Source organism: Sceloporus occidentalis, unplaced genomic scaffold (assembly GCF_023333645.1).
Source record: "Sceloporus occidentalis isolate IW3139 unplaced genomic scaffold, rSceOcc1.0.p SCAF_5, whole genome shotgun sequence".
In the NCBI taxonomy this organism is placed as follows: domain Eukaryota; kingdom Metazoa; phylum Chordata; class Lepidosauria; order Squamata; family Phrynosomatidae; genus Sceloporus; species Sceloporus occidentalis.
Genome location: NW_028316985.1, coordinates 89,502,010 through 89,523,022, shown reverse-complemented (window position 1 = coordinate 89,523,022; position 21,013 = coordinate 89,502,010). Strand labels below are relative to the sequence as shown.

At 39.5% G+C, this 21,013-nt stretch overlaps 1 protein-coding gene across 1 annotated transcript in view; it reads right to left on the bottom strand.

Annotated features, from left to right (window-relative positions):
- LOC149312472 (cholecystokinin receptor type A-like) overlaps window positions 1-14,540 on the bottom strand; it is a 30,434-nt gene extending 15,894 nt beyond the window's left edge. Inside the window, exons 1-2 of the mRNA XM_089526878.1 lie at window positions 14,423-14,540; window positions 11,441-11,692 (exon numbers count right to left, since the gene is read on the bottom strand). Of these exons, the coding sequence (XP_089383004.1) occupies window positions 11,441-11,692; window positions 14,423-14,540 (370 nt within the window). The remainder of the gene's footprint in view (window positions 1-11,440; window positions 11,693-14,422) is intronic.
- Between the last annotated feature and the right edge of the window lie 6,473 nt (window positions 14,541-21,013).

Here is a 21,013-nt window from a genome sequence, read left to right as displayed (position 1 = left end):
TCATTGCAAGAATATTGCTATAGAATGGTTAACTATCCATGAAAACCAGAAAATTGAAAGAGTGTATCTTCAGTGCTTCGAAAGGAAACAAAGAGGATTTTTTTAAAAATGTGAAATTGGGATTACAACTGAAGTGGTACGCTTATGGTAGACTGAATTATGTCTACATGAAAAAGATAATTATATGTCCGCCTTTGAAAGGAATCCTACTGCATCTCAGTATAATACAGTAAAATATACTATATAATGCAGTATATTTTTAGATAAGCATTTAGAACAAATGTAGTAGATTATCTTTTTAGTTCACATCACTGGACCATTGTTCATCTAGCATCTAACTAGGAGAAATCTGCCACATTCACAGTGCTATCTGAGCCAAAACTAAGAGAAAAGTATGTTGATAAAAATGTAGTTAAGGTAGAAAGAGAAGAAATAGAAAGGGGAGGGGAAGCTAATGGGACTGCTTGGGAATAGCAAGGGGAAGGAGGGATGGGGTGAGGAGGGGACACTGATGCCACATGGCTGCCAATAAATCAACTGCACCAGCAGCAATGTTTTGCACCTGGGGACGTGCGCTATTGACAGTTCATTGACAGGTTTCCCCCATCGGTGGAAAAGGATGCTGTAATCATAGTTAGAGGGCACAGAAGCAATGAGTCAGAGGTATTGCCGTGTGATAAGTATCACGAAAGCCACTGTTTTACAGATCTAATTGTGGTTTAAAAGCCATGTGTAGTAATTCCTCCTGTTTAAGCAGGGAAACCTTGCTTGAAAAAGAACAGGTCACTCAATCTGAGGTTGCTACATTTCTTCATATGGTCCTTGATTATGAAGGACCTTATTTTTTCATCTATGTGATTATAGAATCTTCAGTGCATAGTTTCAGACGTTTTGTCTGTTTGGTCATCTGTTAATACCAAAATAATTTAGACTAATAAAATGGTAAATGGAGGCTAACATTCATTCAAGGACCTATTAAAATTATATAGCCATGATAAAGCTAAGCAAGCACCACAGAACTCAGTTGTTTAGCATCTAGTGACCAAATGTTCAACATATATACCTTTTACTTGTCTTTCTAGTACTCACAGATTTGAAGGAAGTTTGTGCATAGATACATGATTTCTTACTGATTCTGTTACAGATTTTAAACTAACTGATGCAAGAGCAAAATGTTACTTGAAAATTAATCCCCTGCCATCCAGCTGCAATTGTGTAAAGACTGAGTGTAGGAAATAGAAAACTTATCTCAGAAAAGTGTGATTTACCACAGTTTACACTGACATAACTCTGTTGTAACTCACAAAGATTTAAATGACAACCAAAGTGTTGAGGCAAAGAACATTTTTGACCACAGCCTTTAGCAACGGTGTAGTTTTTCGTACAAAATAAATCCCCAGGAGGTTGTGATGCTGTCATAAATGTCACAGTGATTTATCCACTGAAATATCTTTATGATGGCAATCACTAAGAATAAAGACAAGCTTTCATTATTCTTCTAATTTTATATCAGCAATTAACTCTAACCTGTTGACTGTCATTTTCTCCGACTTCACTGCTTTATTGATTATCTAATCAAAAGTGTTCCCCATTTTCATAAAAATGAACTTTGAGTCATTTTATTATGATTTTATTATGATTTCTCAAGGCTATCAGAGGTATAGCAGAAGCTTGCATTTAAGAAACAATTTTGCAAATTCTTTTTCCAAATTTTACTTTTACCTCTTTTTCCTATAAGAAAACATATTGAATTAATGTTTTTCTACTCAGTCTATTCAGAAAGCAATGAGCAATTCTATGAAAGGAGTGCACTGAGTGTACCATAGAGTACACCGTAGGTCCAGGATATCTATGACTGCTTCTTTCTCTTGGCTGCGTAATGCCCCAAACCATTAGCTTGCCATGGGATTGTGCCCTGACACTAACAAGATGCAGTTCTGGGCAGGGAGGGGACAATGCCTCATGAGGAGATACTGGAGACCTCCTTTTGCAATGTCCCCAAAAGTTCATAAACTGGTGTAACCCCCAGATAATAATAATAATAATAATAATAATAATAATAAACTGTTTATTTATAGCCCGCTTTTCCTGGCAGATCAAAGCGGGTTACAACAAGGGTACTACACAATGTACAATTTACAAACAGTATCCATATAATAATCACATCAAATTATTAAAAACAGGGTAAAAAATTACAAGATTAAAACCACAACAATAACTAGCTTAAAGTGCTGGTGCAACGGGGAGAGAGCAAATATCATAGCGTCTGGGGGAAAGCCTGTTGGAAGAGGAAGGTTTTCAGATATGCTGGTCTATGTCATCTAGAAATATCGTGATCAGCATCTATGTTTCTAACCTGCAATCTGAATTGGTAAAGACAAGATATGGATCCCCCCCCCCCCTTTGGGGTCAGGTGAGGTGCTATGAGAAATGTGTATTCCCTTTGGTTAACATTGTTTTTCCTCCAGCTATGGGAATTTTTCAGAGATATGACTCTTAGCAATCAGACTTTCAAATTAAACCTATATTTATCTTCCAATGACTAATCACGAAGCCAACTCTGCTAAATTCAAAATTTGTTAATAATGAAAAGCAAGTGCTATGACAACCAAACATCTTTCATCACTTGAGGGAGCACCTCTTCTAAATACATGGAATTTGTGTTTAGTTTGATCCTGAGAGAGAGCTAAGCCTTACAGCAGCCTTTTCCAATCCTGCAGCTCTTCAGATGTTTGTCAGATTACAGCTCCACAACCAGGTATTTTGGGGATGATGCAGGTGGCAGTCCAACACACCTTAGGAACAGAGGCATAATTTTAGGTTTGTTGTATCTGTAAATACAGCTTGCTGATATGACAGATAACCTTCTAGCAACAAATTATAAGGTTGTTTTCATGTCTGCAGTTGTGATGATGTCTTTATTTTATGTTATGTCACATTGCATTAAGCTGAAGCAATTTGTCTTTAAGTCTATTAACCTTGCAATCCTATTAATGTTGACTGTGTTCATCAGATATAAAAATGGCGCCTTTGAAGTCTCCTGGGTTCTGTTTTGTACTTTGTGAAAATATTGAGCAGAGAAAATAAACTGAATACACAGTCTCCCTTTATGTAGGGCGTTCAATATACCTTTATGACAGTTTTAAGAAACATCCGGTACAAAGCCATACTGAAAACGCCTATCTTCTTGGATGTATACTTCAAATGAAAAGGTTTTGTTTTTGCAGAAAATCAAAGTAGATTTTAAGCCCATACATTTTAGGTATGGAGTTGGATAAGGGTGAGTCCTAGAGGTGCTGTTGACAAGACAGAACAATTCACGGTACATTAAAATTAAACAACAAGATTTAGCCAATTTGAGCAGAGTACTGAATACCAATTGGGGTCCATGAAGTGGATCCCCCCCCCCCCCCAAATCATATAGTACTACTGGTTCTCCTTTTTAAAAAAATTCAAAGCAAATAATATTTTAACAATTTAAGAAGTTATTTATTTATTTATTTATTTATTTATTTATTTATGGGACTTATATCACACTTTTCTCCCAAAATGGGATTCAAGGCGACTTCTCGCAAAATGGGATTCAAGTAAGAGATTCCACACTCCAACATTACCTCTCTCTCTTTTTATTTGCAAAATGTGAATCATCATAAGGAAAGGAATACTGTTTGCCTAATGGCAGAAATTTGTATGGAGCTAAAAAAGTAGTGGTATTGGACTCCCGAATATTCAGCTGTACCATAAGGCCAGGTATTTGATGTGGTTGAAGGAATGGATTTTGCTTAGTGATGAAAGACTTTTGGGTCATGGTTGCAGGTTTTGGTGGCATGTTTATTTTTGGTATGATAAAGTTAAGCCATATACTGATATTTAAAATAATTGTAGTAGAGAGACTCTTATACAAGCTTGATACAAATATAAGCAGAGACTTTCCCCCATGTTAACATTAGTCACCTCTCCCAGGGATCCTTTTTTTTCAAAGGAAAGGATGGGTTAAAAATCAGAAATGGTTGTTTTATGATGACCTTTTGTATTTTAAACATGACATGTGAGAGCTCATATCAAGAAAGTTACTCTTTAAGAAGGCGAAGGTCTTAATTGGTTCACTTATCTGCAGCATAAGGAAAGATTTAAACAAGATAACAGAGATCAAGCCATAAACATGGAAGAAAATTATTTTTATTTAGGACTGTGGAAGAATGATGACCATTTAATTAAAAAGGTGTATAAATGCCTTTTAAAACTGTAAAAAGATAAATCTATAGAGTATATGATAAGGTGGGCACAAAAGTTTGGACACACTGTGCAAATGGATGTATGGGGGTTAATGTGGACAAAAGACATAACACTTACTCTGATAGAAATTTAAAAGAAAATGTGTACAAGATTATGTATAAATGGATTGAATGCCAATTAGATTTTTGAAAATATCTAAGGACTTTATCGCACTGCCTTTGGTGTCCGACTTACCTCTCCTGAATTTGAGCCAAATTCTGAAGTTAGTCTGAATTTATTGCACTGACTTTTCCCTCCAGTATTGAATTCGGGCCCTATAAGTCACTTTGGAGACCATTTGTTTCCAAATCAGAAGCTTCTGATTTGGAAAAAAATGGTCGCTGAAGCGACTTACAGGGCCTGAATTCAACACTGGAGGCTCCAGGAAGCCATTTTGAGGGGAACGTATGTGTGATAAAATCAGCCTAACTTCTGATTTTCGCTCAAATTTGAAAGAGGTAAGTCGGGCCCCGGAAGCGGTGCAATAAAGTCCTAAGAGTGTTTCAAGTGAATACTGGGGTTGTCAAGATAAGGAGGGCTCTTTTTTCCATATGTGGTGGATTTGTATGAAAGCAGAAATTATTAGTCTAAAATTTATATGTTAATACAAAAAAAATTAAAAGCAGATTTTATATTTTCACCAGAAATGTTTCTACTGGGTATTATGGACAGAGAACTGGACAGTAAACATGGACAACTTTTCTATGATAACAGTAGCAAGAACACTGTTTTCTCAAACCTGGAAATGGACTGAAGAACCAATGATGGAAGAATGGATAGTTAAGATTGCTGAGTTAGCCCACATTGTAAAATTAATATGGGTTTTAAAGGACAAATGCATTGTAGATTTTTTTGAAAGAATGGAAACTATTTTTGAACAAATTATCGCATTGCAATAAGAAACCTAGCAATGCAATAATTTGTGGCGGTGGCTACTAGTAATTTTAGTGGTAGGACTATCGTGTCAGAACTGTTATGATAGAATAATATATTTTGTCTTTCTTTTGCTTTTTTCCCTTCAGCATCCTAGATTGTATGTGCACTGCAGAAATAATCCAGTTTGACACCCCTTTAACTGCCATGGTCCAATGCTATCTACTTCTGGGAATTGTAGTTTGTTGTGGCAACAGAGCTCTCTGACATGAAAGGCTAAATGTCTGACAAAACTACGGTGTAGATACAGCCCAGGTGTGGAATTTGGGTTGATTTTGAATTGTGGAATGCCTTATACCAAACTTGTTTGACAAATAGAGTGCCCTCCTAGAATATCTGCTGAGCATGAGTTAATCAGTTTTACTAGGGCAAAACACAGTTTGTTCCAATTTCTAGCTAAGCATTCTCTTGTTCTATGCAAGCATCTTGCTTTGCAGTCAACTTTTGCTCCTGGCAGGTATCCAAGCAAAATATGCTGCCTCTCTTTCTCAAAGGTAATTTCCTCAGCCCCCCCTCCCTATTAGCATTTAACAGAATGACCACCTGCTATTTATCTCTTACACTGGTATTGTGCCCTTTGTCTCAGGAGATCTGAATGTAGTCTTGCCAGCAACATTGCTCTCAGAGGTACACTACATTATAAGGAAATCAGGGACTTGATTCAGGGATGAGTGGGGATCTCTAGTCCAACCTGTGAGCTTGGAAAAGTTACTGTGTCACACTACAGCTTCCAAAATGGCCCACCAACATACACCCCCATGCAATAAAGACATTAGTAACTGGGTGCAGGAAGCAGCCCTCCAGATGTTGCTGGAGAACATTTTCCATCAGTCACAGCTAACAGACCAATCAATGGTCAGGAGCGACTGGAGTTATGGTTCAAAAATATCTGCAGGATTACAGATTTACCACTTTGCAGATAGTTTTGCTGCATAGGATCAGTCATTTAGTCTAATACTTGGCTTTCATCAGTGGATTCTGGGGAGCTTCCAAGGATGGTATGTGCAAAATACAGCTGGCTCTTCATATCTGCAGGGGTTCTGTTTCGGACCCATCTGTGGATGCCAAAAACTGGGCAACCTCAAATCCTGTTGGTTTCAATGGTGGCATGTGATGCCATTGGAGTGAATGGGGGAGGGCCATCTGTGGATGCTCAAATCCACTGATAGCCCATGGTTTGGGCAGGCCAACTGTATCCTCCCTTTAGTCTCTTAAACCTCTCTTACTCAGAGCTACACTATCCCTGAATGTAGATGCCTTGTTAAGTTATCACACCTAATAAACACTTAACAGGCTCTGACCTGAGCTAGTGGCTGTCATTACAATAAGAATAATTTGCCTCATTTGAAAAAGTAATTCATTTGGTCTGACATGAAACCTATTGCCAACTAATTTAACTGGGAAACCCAAAGATCTAGCATTATGAGAGAAGGTTAAAAATTCTTTAGAGTGCCTGTTGGAAATTTATCTACCGTTTCCCTACATCATTAATAACTTTATATGCTTCTTTTATCATGCTCCCTCATCACTTCTAAGTTGTCTAAGACAAAAGTGATCATGACTTTTATTACCTCTGGTAGAAGTATCAACACAATGCAGGATTATAAGATGCTGTTGATTGGGAAGTTATATTGAAGAAGAGGACATAATCATATTGATAAATGAACAAAAATGAACCTTATAATGCAATAGAATGCATGTTTATTCAGCAGTAAACCCTATTGAGTTCAATAGGATTTACTCCCATATGAAATTGTATATGGCTGCAATTTAAATTACTTTGATGTAGTTTGCAGAATTGACTTAAATCATGCTGCAGGAAAATAATACCCACTGACAGACTTTAACCAGATGCCAGCAGCTGAGGACTGTTTTAAGAACAACTGAATATTATGTTGAAAGGTTTATATATTTTGTGGTGGCGTCACTGATAGTCAAATCAATAAACTAAACTGCCCAACTGCCAAGTCGATATATGTTCACATGGAAGTAAGCAAGCCCTTCTTCGGTCAATGAGAATTGCTCTCAACTTAGTGGGCTTAGATTGCAGCCAGACATTGCAACATATTTGTTCAGAAGTAAGTCTCTCTGTGCTGGCTAGGGTTTAGCCCTGGTTCTGTAATGTGACTGATGACTGAACACCTAAGTAGGATGCTAGATATGAGAGAAACAAACAAACAGATGGATATTGTATGCTGGAGGAATACTGTATTAATTTACTGTATATTCTTGACTAGAAGTCATCTTTATATATAACTTGAGGGCAAGTTTTAAAGCCAAAATTATTGATATTGATATGACTAGTGGATAAGCTGAAGGTAAAACTTAGGGACATGTAACAAAGGATGTAAAGGATAAAGCAATGAAAAATGATACCAAATATGTAGAAAATTCTGGCAGGCATAACTGTGTTCACCCAAAGGCTGTTGCTTTTTTGCGGTGCTCCTTGGATGGACTATACTCTTACTTTTCTCCACTCTGCTTAGAGAAGAGGATGGTTCCTTTTTTCTGATAAGAGTTAAAGTACAGTACTGTACTTAAATTGAGCTGTGGGTAAGACGACCTATGTTTTTGGCGTCAATTTTTTTAAACTAAAATTTCTAGACTTACATATGAGTATATAATATATATGGTACATAATTTCCCTAGCACCTTCTCCTATGGTCTTGGAATTAGGTATAACATTTTTCCCCTGACATGTTAATAATTCTGTCTCCCAAGAGGCTCAGAATAAAGAATAGGTAATGGTCTCAGGGATAAAAAGACCAAATGAAATAAAAATGACACTGTAGACATAATGGGCTGCACTCCAGACCTAGCTCTACGTAGGCAGAGTGATGTAGCCACTCTGGAGAGCAGATTTGGGGTGCCAGGAAAGAGCACAAAATTGTTAGTCATTTACTTTCTCATTCCTGTTTTTTTATTACATGCTTACTGTCGGAAAATGGTGCCTGTGGAATTTCTGTGTTGTTCACCAAAATAACTTTCCCAGATTTGGTTCTATACCATTTGACTTGACTAAAGGGGGAGAGGGTCATATGATGTTCTGCCCAAGATAGAAAAATATTTGATTTGGGTTGACTTTGACTCAGGTTTAGGCATTTGCAAGTGGGCTGGAGGGAGAAGGGGACTGTTAGAATATCCTAAAACCCTTTCACTGGATATGAGGTTTCATAATTAATATATAGTGTCTGTCGGACATGTTTTGAGAGGTCACAAAGACCTGTGGTGACACATGTAAGGAGTCATACTGACCTAAGGATATGTGAGAGAGCTAGATGGTACAACAATAAACACTAAATGGGTTTGCTGATCACTTCATCCTTCCCCAGGCTCTTTGCATTTCCTCTTCTAATGGAGACAAAATGGATCCCATCACAAAAGCAGTCTATGGCCCTGTACACACGGGCCCTTTAGCATGTCCTGGAGACGTGCTAGGGTTGCCTTGGGGTGCTGTTTCCAGATGCCCCACAACCCTAGGACGTCACCAGGACGTCACAGCTGTGCGGCGCTGTATACACGGCGTGCACAGCTGTGACATCACTGCTGTGTGCCTTCCAGATGGGCGTGCACGGCAGCTACGTCCTTGCGCTGCCACAGGCAGTTTGCGACGGTGCTAAAAGGAGCCGCTTTTTAGCAGTCTTTTTGTTTCCGCGTAGCCACGCAATTTGGTTGCTGTGGCGCATTTATGCGGAAAAGAGAGGTGGCCACTGGCCGCCTCTTTCTGGCGGTCTGTACCCCGCCCATAACTACACCTTCTATCTCAACTCAGACTGTGTTCTTATTCATCTGTCCTGTCAGACTATTCAGGGTTTGTCTCAAACCCAGTCAATGTTTTATTATTCCAGAGTTAAAGCCATCAGCCATTCCAGATCACCTTTGTCAATTCTGTAGCACCCACTGAGATATGAGATAGGATATAAATATCTATATAAAGAGGTGCTGTAGAATTGTCTTGGTTGGGTGGGGAGCAGTGTTCTGGCATGAACCTTTTCAGGTTTTTAAAAAAAGGATGTTTATTAATTAATAGAATAGTTATTTAATCTTGTCAGTTTAGAAGGTCTCCCCCATAGTAAAATAGCATCTTGCAAACTACTCAAATTATAAAGCCTTTTGGGGGGGGCCCATAGCCTCCTTCAAGAGAATGTTTAACACATCATGTGAGGGCAGAAAACCTGATGGCCATGTCAGCCTTAAATCTGAAAATTCACAAACTTACATAAAGATCAGTACACTTATGCTGGAGATAATTTTGTCATTTTTAAATTATACAGTTCAAACCACATGCTGCAACCACTTTGCTTGAATGTTCTCTAGTCTTCCCAGACATCCTAGTGCTAAAAGCAAAAAGTAATTTGTATTAAGTTGAACCTGTACAGTGGTCCTGTTAAAATCCCTGCCTTCTGCTCCTACTAGTTTCATTGGCATCCAGATATTCTTGCACCTCAGCCTCAACCCCCCCTCTACAAAGTCCCCAGAAACTAATTTTACTATCTGTTTCCTCCTCCAAAATGGCTTAAGTGATTATTTTCTGAACAATTTAGTAATCCTCTGCTAGAGAGCTCTAGTGCACACCATTGAACTAAAGCAGATAATTCTAAATACTTCAACAAATTCCTGGATTCAGTCAAGGATGCAGTGCTGGCATTTAATGTGGTCTCAAAGTGCTGTATCTGTGTAGAGCAGATATACTCTAAAATGTCTACAATAACTACAAAAACACAGCAACAATTCCTTTTGTCCCTAACAGATGCTGCAGTGTGTCTTTGTTTGTTATGACAACATATAACTACTCTAACAAGACCTTGGCTGGAAATATTTGACTTTCTACTCTTCAGTTCTGGCAATCAGCAAAAATGATGATTTTTTAATTGCTGGTTGATGACTAGCCCAGAGCCCATGTGTGTAGACTACAGAAGAAGAAAAGAAGAAGAAGAAGGGCTAAGATGACTTGCCACACAATCCTATACAAGACAGTGGAGCTTAGACACAACTATGTGTGCATATTAAAGGCTTGGTCCAAATTCTGCAATGTAATTTTGCACCTTTTACAACATCAAAATCTACTTATATCCTATTTTGGGAAGAGTAAAAGCTGCAACAAGGAAATCCAGGCTGCCGTTCTAGACTGCAGCCCTATCCTCTTGGACAGTTAGTCCCTTTCTCTAAATAGCGTGAAGGTGAGATTATCGCTAGACTTTTAAGGAAATGCTTCATATCTGGGGGAACCAAGTCTTTTCCGAAAGCACCACACATATGGAGGGTACTGCATAGAATTGTGTTCCAGGGATGTCCAGGGCTCCTTGTAAGGCAATGGCAATGAGGAGGTCTTATGTCAGTGCTGAAGTTGACTCGGAAATTCAAAGGAATTATTTAAAGTCCTGAACCTGCTTTGGGATTAGCTTTATCAGGGTTCCTCAATGAGAAGATTGTGAATGATAGACAAATTGATGGACAGCCTGCCCACACCATTAATGATGTTCTCCTGCCATGTGCAGCTACCAGAGAGTATACGAAGTACTCTAGCATGTCTTTGGTAATGCCCACCACAGCCTTGGGTATCAACCATATTAATTAGGAATACCACCTAAGAGACAACTAAAGAGTAGGCTATGGTCTAATGCAGTTTTTTGAGTGAGAGGGATGCTTTGCCACCCTCAACCTATTTGGAGTTACACTACTTCTGTCACAAAAAACCAGTAACGTGGCAGTGGCATGCAGGGAGTGTGTGCCTTGTTTTGAAGTCAGGCAGTGCTTGAGAGGGATTTCCACGTAGATCTTTTTAAAGTGGAACTGTTTGCATTGAAAAGGGCTTTTCTGCCATGCTAGAATTTGGTAGGATGGCAAAGGTGACAGGATGTTTTTAAAAACCTCTGCCATGGAAGCAAATTTAAAGGGAGTAGGGACCCCTGGGGATTGCAAAATCTATGAGGGCCTTCATGTTTCCATAAGTGATGTGTTGTTGATTCTGGTCTAAGCATTAGAGTATCACTATGGGACAATCATTCTTTTTCAGCCTATTTACTTCCTGGAGTTGTTTGGAGATTAAAATGGAGGAAACTATGTACTCCATTTGACTTCTATAGAGGAAATGTAGGCAGGCCTGGATCCTTTACAACATGCAAGCAATTCTTGTCAAGATGAACGAAGATTTCTCAGCACACATATCAATATGGAAAGTTAAAGATATGTAAATTCCTGGCAGAGAGACAATGCTAATTTATAGACTCACCCATGAAGTAGCTGCTAATTTTACAAAAAGCGCTGCCAAAAATGAAATCCTTCAGGAGGTTAGGAATCAGGGTGAAGGGCATGCAGAAGAAGCAAAGCATGAGATCACTGATGGCCAGTGACAGCAGGAATATGTTTGTGACAGTCCTCATCCTCTTGTTTCTGGTCAACACAATCATTACGAGGGTGTTGCCCAGGACACTGAGCAAAAATATCAGGCAATACAGAACAATCCGAACTGTCTGCCCCAAATCTGAAAGCAAAAATGAAAAAGAATCAGAAGAGACACAGTAAGTTATCGCTAGTTGCAATTGGGTTTCTCTACAAAATACTGCATTAGTCAGTGTTTTAACTGTATTTTGTTTTAACTAAAATTGTGAACTACCCTGGGTCCCATATTGGGAGATAGATGGGCTATAAATTACATAAATAAATAAATAAATAAAGTTGCTGCATCACAAGGAGTAACAGGATGTTGTACTAGAAAGACTTATTTTAGTATGTGCAAAGTTCCTCATCCTTGTTTGAGGCAGTTCCCCACTAGAAAGCAAAGGGGGAGCAAAATTCCCTCCCAACAAACACCTTACCTCTGTGATCACCTGAGAAGTACTTTTCAGATTGGGGGGGGGGGGTCAGAAGGCAGAAATGATGGTTTTTCTCCCTCCCAGTATGAGTTCTGTCCCCCAGTGAAATTTTCGTTCAGTCCCCAAATTTTTAGCATTGTAGAGAGTGAGACACTGAAAATCATTAACACCCAGAACTCTTACATTAGCTATGTTTACATTCCTTTTGTCAACTATCCTGTCCCTTTTCTTTGAGTGTCTAAGGGCCCATTCACACTCCAGAAATAACCTGGTGTGAAACTGGGTTATTTCCATGATGTTCACACTGGCCCTGGTGGCGCAGTGGTTAAATGCCTGTACTGCAGCCACTCACTCAAAACCATAAGGTTGCAAGTTCAAGACCAGCAAAAGAGCCCAAGCTTGACTCAGGCTTGCATCCTTCCGAGGTCGCTAAAATGAGTACCCAGATTGTAGGGGGCAAATTAGCTTACAGTTGGAAACCGCTTGGACACTGCTTAGGCGGTATGAAGCGGTATACATAAATGAAGCTTGTTTTTTTTTAATGTACCCAGTGCGGTTTGCAGGGGGCAGTGGCAGTGAAAAATGCACTTAACCCAGTGCATTTTGCACCAGGTACCTCACTGCATCTTTTTTTAGGGCCAGAGCAAGCCGGATCTTCAGTTGTGCGAATGCATTACTGAATTAATCTGGATCGCTGAGTTAGTTCCTGGCCATGAGGTGAACCATGCTGATGCAAAGCGGCGCCAGTGTGAATGCCGGACCAGGTTAAAATGCCTTGGAGAGATTTGATCGTGGTAAATGTAGAGGGAACTCTACATTTGGTATTACATCACTGTGATCTGTAGCTCCTCGGTACAAAAAAATAAGTGTGAATGCCCCCAATATTGTATTTCTAAATGCTCAACTGAAGTTTTAAGTTACCACAATGTTAGATATTTAGAGTATGAAGGAAAATTTCATTGTGGGGACAGAATGCTTATAGTGAGGGCAATGTCTTCAGTTTGCCCCTCTCCACACCCCTGCATCCTCCCATCCACTTCTTTTTGGTGTCACTTCTGTTCACCTGCTAAAATGTCCTGTTCTAAATTATTGTTACAAGCCCCAAAGCCTGGTCTTTATGGCTGCCCTGTCTCAGCTTTAGGTGGAACATCACATTTGGCAGCTATGGAATTTCCAGCCTGAATTTGCCACTGAAATGTCAAGTGCATGTATAAAATGACATTTACAGAGGGAAAATCCAGAGTCCTGAAAAGGTAGTTTTGCAAGACACCTATCAAAATCCTCCAATCAGTCTGGCTACCAGCTGAAAAAAATGTCAGTTTTCCAGTTTGGGAAAATGAGAGGTAGATGGGAGAATGAAAGATTTCCATGGTGGCTTCACCTTCTCAGCAAATTTCCTCTCCAACTACTTCGCTTCCAAATGGGCTTCTGAGTTCTACTTTATATTTAACTTGGGAAAGGTGGCTAGGGTTGGGGGGAAAGGAGAAAACTGGAAGGAAGGTGATAAACAGAGGAAGGGTTAAGCAGTCATTTGTGCCTGTCATAATTTCTCTGCCAGTGCCCCCTCCCCAGCTCTGTTTCCCATGTAAGGCTGGGGATTGTGCATTTGCTCTTGGACATGTAGCTCTGCCCTAAAAGTGTGAAGAAACATTAGAGTAGATGGATTGTTACAGTAAATGATTCTTGGTATTATCTAAACTGCTATAAAAAGCAGTGAAAAAGACTGCAAGAAGCCCTTTATCTAGGTGGCTGTGAAGCACAGCCTTAGCTTCTATTTGGTTTGGTTGCTTCTTTTGGTCTTTCAAGGATTAAAAAAAAAGGTTTTTAAATTTAGAGGTTGATCTACCAGGAATGCATCCCATGCTTTCTTTCAGAAAGGTGGCATATTCTGTTTCTGGTACTTTATCACCTCTTAATGTAAATGAACACTTCACAAATTGGGAAGTATTGTAAACCACTGGCTTATGAGGTTTGCAGATAGCAGAAGACCAACATAAGACTGCATGATTTGTTGTAAATCTGTTTATACCTTCTATATCATATAATCTTTATAGTATATTACAATACATAATAGCAATAGCAGTAGATCATTATAGCAGTAATGGCACTAGCCCTGAATTTATTTTATTTTAAAAGCTGTTAGACATTTCTTTAACTTTCTCTCTTTAAGATTTTCTGCCTTGACTAACAACTGTTATTTTTTCCTTGCCGTTGTTCTTTAGATGTAGTTATAACCAGTAAGTTGCTGAATTAATTTCTGGTGTTCTCTTTCATCAAAACACATCCAAAATAGCCCATTTTCACTTAAACCTTTCTTAAATTATTTAATACAGATCAGCTACAGGTGAAGCTAGCTGGTTTGTTTGTTTGTTTGTTTGTTTGTTTTGAAATGCACCTACCTTTATAAGGCCAGGAATGATTCATGCCGTATAATGTATAATTTTCAAAGTTGGGATCACACAGGAGTGAGGAAATATTGCTGTCAATGCCAAATATGGTCCCATTAAGTTTATCCATGCTTCACTCTCCAGAGTAGTTTCGAAGGCAGAAAATGCAGTTGGGGGCTTATCTGTTCATTCTTTTGATGAATGCATCCAGGGCTTTTAAAAATTCTGTAGGAGGAAGATTTGACAGAAGAGACAGCTGTCCGAGCCAAGGTAGTCCTTTTTCAGTCACCCATGAGAAATGCTTTGTCCACAGAATTCTGTGAGGCATGGGAACGGTTGTTTCTAGTATGATATGAGACAGCTTGGATGCCGCAGAGAGAAATGCATGCATACACACAAGCACTGTGTTTCCTCTCTCCTAGGCCCACCCCCTTTCTATTATTGACTAAGCTGGTGTTGGGATCATAACCATACTGAAGAATGATTATAAATTAACCCCTAGCACAGCTGCTCACTGCTCATGTATGGTCAAGACTTCCTCCATGCACAGAGATTTATAAGCCCAAGTCAGTAAATCAACTGCAATGCAAAGTGTCACAACTCAGCTATGTGCAGCCTGCTCTTAGGCATATTCACTCAGAAGTAAATCTACTGAGTTCAGGGGGACTTACTCCAGGGTGTACATAGAATGACAATGTTTGAAAGGATGCTGATGTATTGTTCCTTTTAAAATACTGATAATTTATTTTCTTTTTTCTCTCTTAGATAGTACCATTTATTTATTTAAATTATTTCTGAACAGCACTTCATCCAGTGGATTCTTGGACAATCTTCAACAGACTCACAAATAATGCAAACAAAATGTAAACACAATTTCCTTTGTAACCATTAGAGACTAATGGTAAAAGATTAAAGAAAACACAAAACATACCGAGAAAGCCTAAAATGCCAGGGCAAATAGAAATATCAATGGCAGTTATAACTCTTTGAGGCGAGCGTTCCAGAACCTGGAAGGCCTCAAGACAAAAGGTACTCTCTTTAGTGCTGCTATAAAAACATCTCCATTAAGGAAGCACTTGTGGAATGCTATGGCTACAGTCAAAACCAGAGTTTTAAATGACTGGGTTTAGGAGGGCCTCCTTCTATTCATTTATATATTTATTTAAATATTTATAGCCCACCCTTTATCATGGGATTTCAGGATGGCCTACAATATAAACAACTTAAAACACTTCCAGATTAAAACTATAAATAATTTAAATGAGATAAAACATATGAAGCAAGACAGCTTTTAAAACAACTTTAAAAGTGCCAACGATTTAAAAACATGTGTATGTACAGTATATGTTGAAATAAGTTGAAGGTATGAATAAAAAGCCACATTTGGGGTTGGTGCTAGAAGGAAACACCAACTTTGGTGCCAGTTAGACCTCTAAGATGAAGAAGATTTTGACAATTGGGGTGCCACAACTGAAAGACCTTCTCCCATGTCCTTCCACTTTGCAGTATCGCCACTGGTGGGACACAGAAAAAGCTCCCTCTTACAGATCTCAATTCTTGGGTGAGTATATATATGGGGAGGTGCTCTTTTATATATCAAGGTGCCAAATCTTTAAATGCCACCACAAGTGCCAGATGTAAAGAGGCAGCCAAGGCAGCTCCAGTAAGACCAGTGTTGTTTGTTATCTGTATGGTAGTCTCGTCAGCAGTCTTGCTGCCGTATTTTGCACTAGCTGTAACTTCAAGGGAGCTCCCATGAAGAACACATTATAGTAATCTAATCAAGAAGTTATTAGTGCCTGGAATACTGTGGCTAAGTTATTCATGTCCAGGAAATGCTGTAGCTGATGCACATGTTGGAGCTGGTGCCAAGCATTCTGACCTATAGAGTCCACTTGAGCTTCCAATGACAAAGATGGGTCTGGGAATACTCCCAAGCTATGCACCTGGTCCTTCAGAGGGAATGCAGTCCCATTTGGGACAGGTTGCTTAGTAATTTCCCAGACTGGAAAACCACCAATCCACACAGCCTCTTACTAGGAGTTATATTCAGTTTATTGACCCTCATCCAAATCATTGCAGTATCAAGGCACTTGTCCAGCACCTACACAACCTCAACTGATTCTGATGATAAAGAGAAGTAGACTGATGGCACTCCAGTTCAAATCCCCTTATGACCTCACCCAGTGGCTTCACAGAGATATTTGACAGCATGGGACTCCACAGATGAACATAAATCCCCACAAGGCTACTCTATGGAACCAGCTCCACAGATAGCAGCAGAACTCCTTTAGCATGGGGCCCTCCTACTCCCAGCAAATGAAGCCAATCCAGTAAAATACCTTGATCAGTGGTATCAAAAGCCATTGAGAGATCCATGAATATCAGCAGTGAGGTACTCCCCCTGTCTTTCACCCAGAAGAAATGACTAAGGCTGTTTCAATACTGCACATTAGCCTGAAACCAAACTATAAAGACTGGTGTCTTCAGGCTATTTAGGCAGGCTAATTTTTGTTCTGGACTTTGGCTGCAATCGCTACATAAATGTGTAAAGTCTAGCACGCTCAGCCAAAAGATTCATGCTGATGATGGAGACTTGTGGCCAAAACAGATGTTGCGTGAAGTATTTCTCAACATATTTTTAAAAAATAAAATATAACAAAGGAAGGCTGTAATGAAGAACAATGGTTTTATGTAAAGAAAGTGCTGTGCAACTATTTTCCTTTTGTTAATTTATTCACAAAACTACCTTCTCACTGCTTTCTTACCTTTGGGATAAAAAGTACATGGTTGCCTTATTTCCTCTACTGCATGAAGAACACCAGGTATGGGAAGGGGATTTTAAGCAGAGAAGTGGTAAGTGGTGCGAAGCTGCCTGCATGACACCTAGATCAAGATCTTATACATTTCCATTTTGTAATTAAATACCTTCACATAAATTCCAACTCCTGTTCTCCTTCAAACTAGAAGGAATACATTCCCCATAGACTTCTATGAGTAGATCTGCATAAGCTAAAATTTTTGTATGGTGCTACTTTTCACTTAAGAAAAAAAAAAGAATAGCAGACCAAGTTGGGAATATTTTGTTGATTTGCCTTTTTTTGTGCCATTAACTACTTTTGAGTAACATGCTCAGGACTAGGAGAAAAAAAAACCCATTCTGTTGCGGCATTCTCTTACTTCAGTATTTTAAAGTCTAATGACTTCTAAAAACAGTAGAGGCACACAAACTCTCTGAGAATGGCTCTTTCCCAGAAAGTCACAATGGTGGGTGAGATAACTCCAGGTATATCCTGGTATCAGGACCTATGTTGCTTCTGGTTCTACTTCTGCAATGTTTCTGCTAGCCTGTATATGTGTGTGTAGGGTTGCCATAAGCCAGGACCTCCAAACACGGACCAATGTAGGACAAATGTAGGACAACAACTTCAAATGTAGGACACGATTTTATAAAAATGGAGGACACGCGAAAAAATTGATGATTTTTAAAAAATGTTAATCTAAATGCATGTTTCTAAGGCATGATCAAAATGGAGGACATTTTAGCATTATTCCTAGACAAAAAAATAAAAATCAAGACAGGGGTGTATATATTTAAAAATAAAAATAATGAAAAAATAAATAAAAATCAAGACGGGGGTGTATATATTTAATAATAAAAATAATGAGAAAAAAGCAATAATAAAAATTAATAAAATAAAAAACCAAAATAATAAAAATTAATAAAATAAAACCAAGAAATAAAAAAATTAATAAAATAAAACCAAGAAATAATAAAAATTAATAAAATAAAACCAAGAAATAAAAAATAATAAAATAAAACCAAGAAATAATAAAAATTAATAAAATAAAACCAAGAAATAATAAAAATTAATAAAATAAAACCAAGAAATAAAAAATAAAATAAAACCAAGAAATAATAAAAATTAATAAAATAAAAACAAGAAATAAAAAATTAATAAAATAAAAACACGAAATAATAAAAAATTAATAAAATAAAATAAAATAATTTAAAAAACCAAAAAAACCAAGGCAGACCTAATGGCCACTGACTCAGCTTTCCTCCTCCTTCTCCTCTGCCCCTATTCTGCCCTTCAAGGAACCCTTCCTCCAGCTCCTCCTCCTCCTCCTCCTCCTCCTCACCACCCCCTCCTCCTCCTTTTTATCAGGCTGGCGCTGGCGCTGGCGCACGTGGTGAGAAGCAACGCAGGCGCGCGTGCGCGGAGGGAAGTGGGGCAGGCGTGCGCGTTGCCACTGGCCCTTGCTGAGGCCCAGGCAGCGCGCGCCGAGGAGCCCGTCCTCTTTGGCCAGCTGGCCAAAGCAGGGGACGAGCTCCTGCTTTAGAGCCCCCTGCGCGCGCGGGCAGGAAAGCCCTGGCCTTGGCGCAGGAGGCGCGGTGGCGGCAGAGACGCGACTGCTGCTGAGGAGGAGGAGGAAGGCGGAGCTGGAGGAGGAGGTGGGTTGGCGCTGCCCATGGTCCCCCACCACTCCAGGAAGAGCAGGAGGAGGTGGGTTGGCGCCGTGGCCGGCCGCATTAGCGGCAGTGGCAATGGCCGCAGGAGCAGGCCCCAAACCGGGACCAAGGCATGACTGAGGGCCAAACCGTTCCGGGACCGGGAGGGGCCCCCAAAAGCGGGTTTTTCCCGGCGGCCACCGGGTTATGGCATCCCTATGTGTGTGCCTTCAAATCACCTGTCAACTTATGGTGACCCGATAAGTTTAATAGGGTTTTCTTAGGCAAGGAATACTCAGAGATGGTTTTGCCCATTCCTTCTTCTGAAATATAGCCTACAGCTCCCAACATTTTTTGGTGGTCTTTCATCCAAATATTAACCAGAAATGACCTTGCTTAGCTCCTAAGATCAGAATCTGGTGCCTTTTTGGAAAGGGTTAAATAGGCTGCATCTCTTGATCATGGTCTATATGTCTATATGTGTCCAGACTGGTGATACTTCAGCTGTTTCCACCTGAGCAGAGATCTGTTGAATCTGTAACAAGATCAAGCTTTAATCAGTGGGGTCATTCACACTATGAAATAATCTGGTGTGGTAACTGGGTTATTTCAGGGTTGTTCAGACCATGACCCAAATGTACCTCGCATGGTGTGTGTGTGTGGGGGTGAAAACATAACTTTAACCGTGTCTTTTGGGAGGGGGGAATACCAAAGCAATTCACATCTGTGGAAGTGTGAATGCGATACCAAATCAATTCGGATTGTGCATCCATTCAGGACATGGAGGTGCCTCAATCTTGATCTGGAATGGTGGCAAATGGGAATGGAAATCAGATTTAACTAGCATGGAAAGATTCGCTGCCTTAAAACCTAGTGGGAACAGTAAATTGATTCAGAATTAATTCACAGATGCGAATCTCTCCATATAAAAAAGGGTGATTGACCCCAATGTAATTGGTAGATTAAACCAGTGAAAATTAGTTCAGTTGTCAATTGGGTCAAATTGCAATTCATTTGTTTGAGACAGAAGGACACACTTGCTTATGTTTTTAAACCCTTTTAAATGCAACACCAGACAGGCTTGGGCTTGCACAGTGAGAGGTAGCTTTTTGTTCATTAAACAAACTACTTTAAGGGCATCATGTCCTTAAAAAGCACCTATAATAATTAAAGTTTTGGTAATATGTAAATGCATTTAAATTTCATTGATTAGAAACCTGATGATTAATCAACTAAAAGAGTTTTAATCATGTATTATCATGTATAAAAATGTATTAGTTTAGACAAAGGGATCAGTGACTTCTTTCCCTTCAATCATTGCAATGAACCACTGTATAATCAAAACAGCACATGGAAATGAGTGGGGATCTCAGCATCCACCCAAAATTAGAAATGACATACCTTCTGTAGCCCATCTTCTGTGGAACCCATCTTATCCTTCTGTCTGGAAACTGTAACTGAACACTCTTCACCTAAGGTCAGTTTTCTTCTTCTTGGTGGAACCAGTTATTTCTGTTTGGATAGCCATGAAAAATGAATGACTGGTGATAAGGCTATTAGTCCTGATAGCTAAATAGTGCCTAAATGTTCATAAACAAAAAGCAACAGGGGAAGATTATGTTGTTGTGCTATGCCTGTGAAAGCATTTCTCTTGTTGCTGGTAACAGGATGTTGGACTATCTGGGGTAAATTCCATCCATGTGCCCCCACAGCTTTTTAGTGTCCTTATCTGGCTTGAGAATTGGACGATGACTCTGGAGACCAGGGTTCAAATCCCTGCTCAGCTATGGAATTCCACTGGGTGACCTTGGGGACGTCATACTTTTTCATCCTCAAAAGAAAGCAATGGCAAAATACCTCTGAACAAATCTTGCCAAGAAAACCCCGAAGGCGTATGATTACACCTACAAAAGAACTCCTCTGTACCTTCCAACCCCATTTTTGTTGTCATAAAACGGGTCAGTTGAACCCACAGAAGCCCACAGCAGCTAATTATTTTGACCCATTTCTGGAGGCTGAGGCCTTTTTTCAGCCTCGAAGATCCCCATCCCTCAATCCAGAAATGGTAGGGAAGGCCCTTAAAGATTTCAAAGGGCTGGTGTAGCTTCTGAACACTCAGATGTGTCCACTTCTGGGCTAAAGGGTTCTTA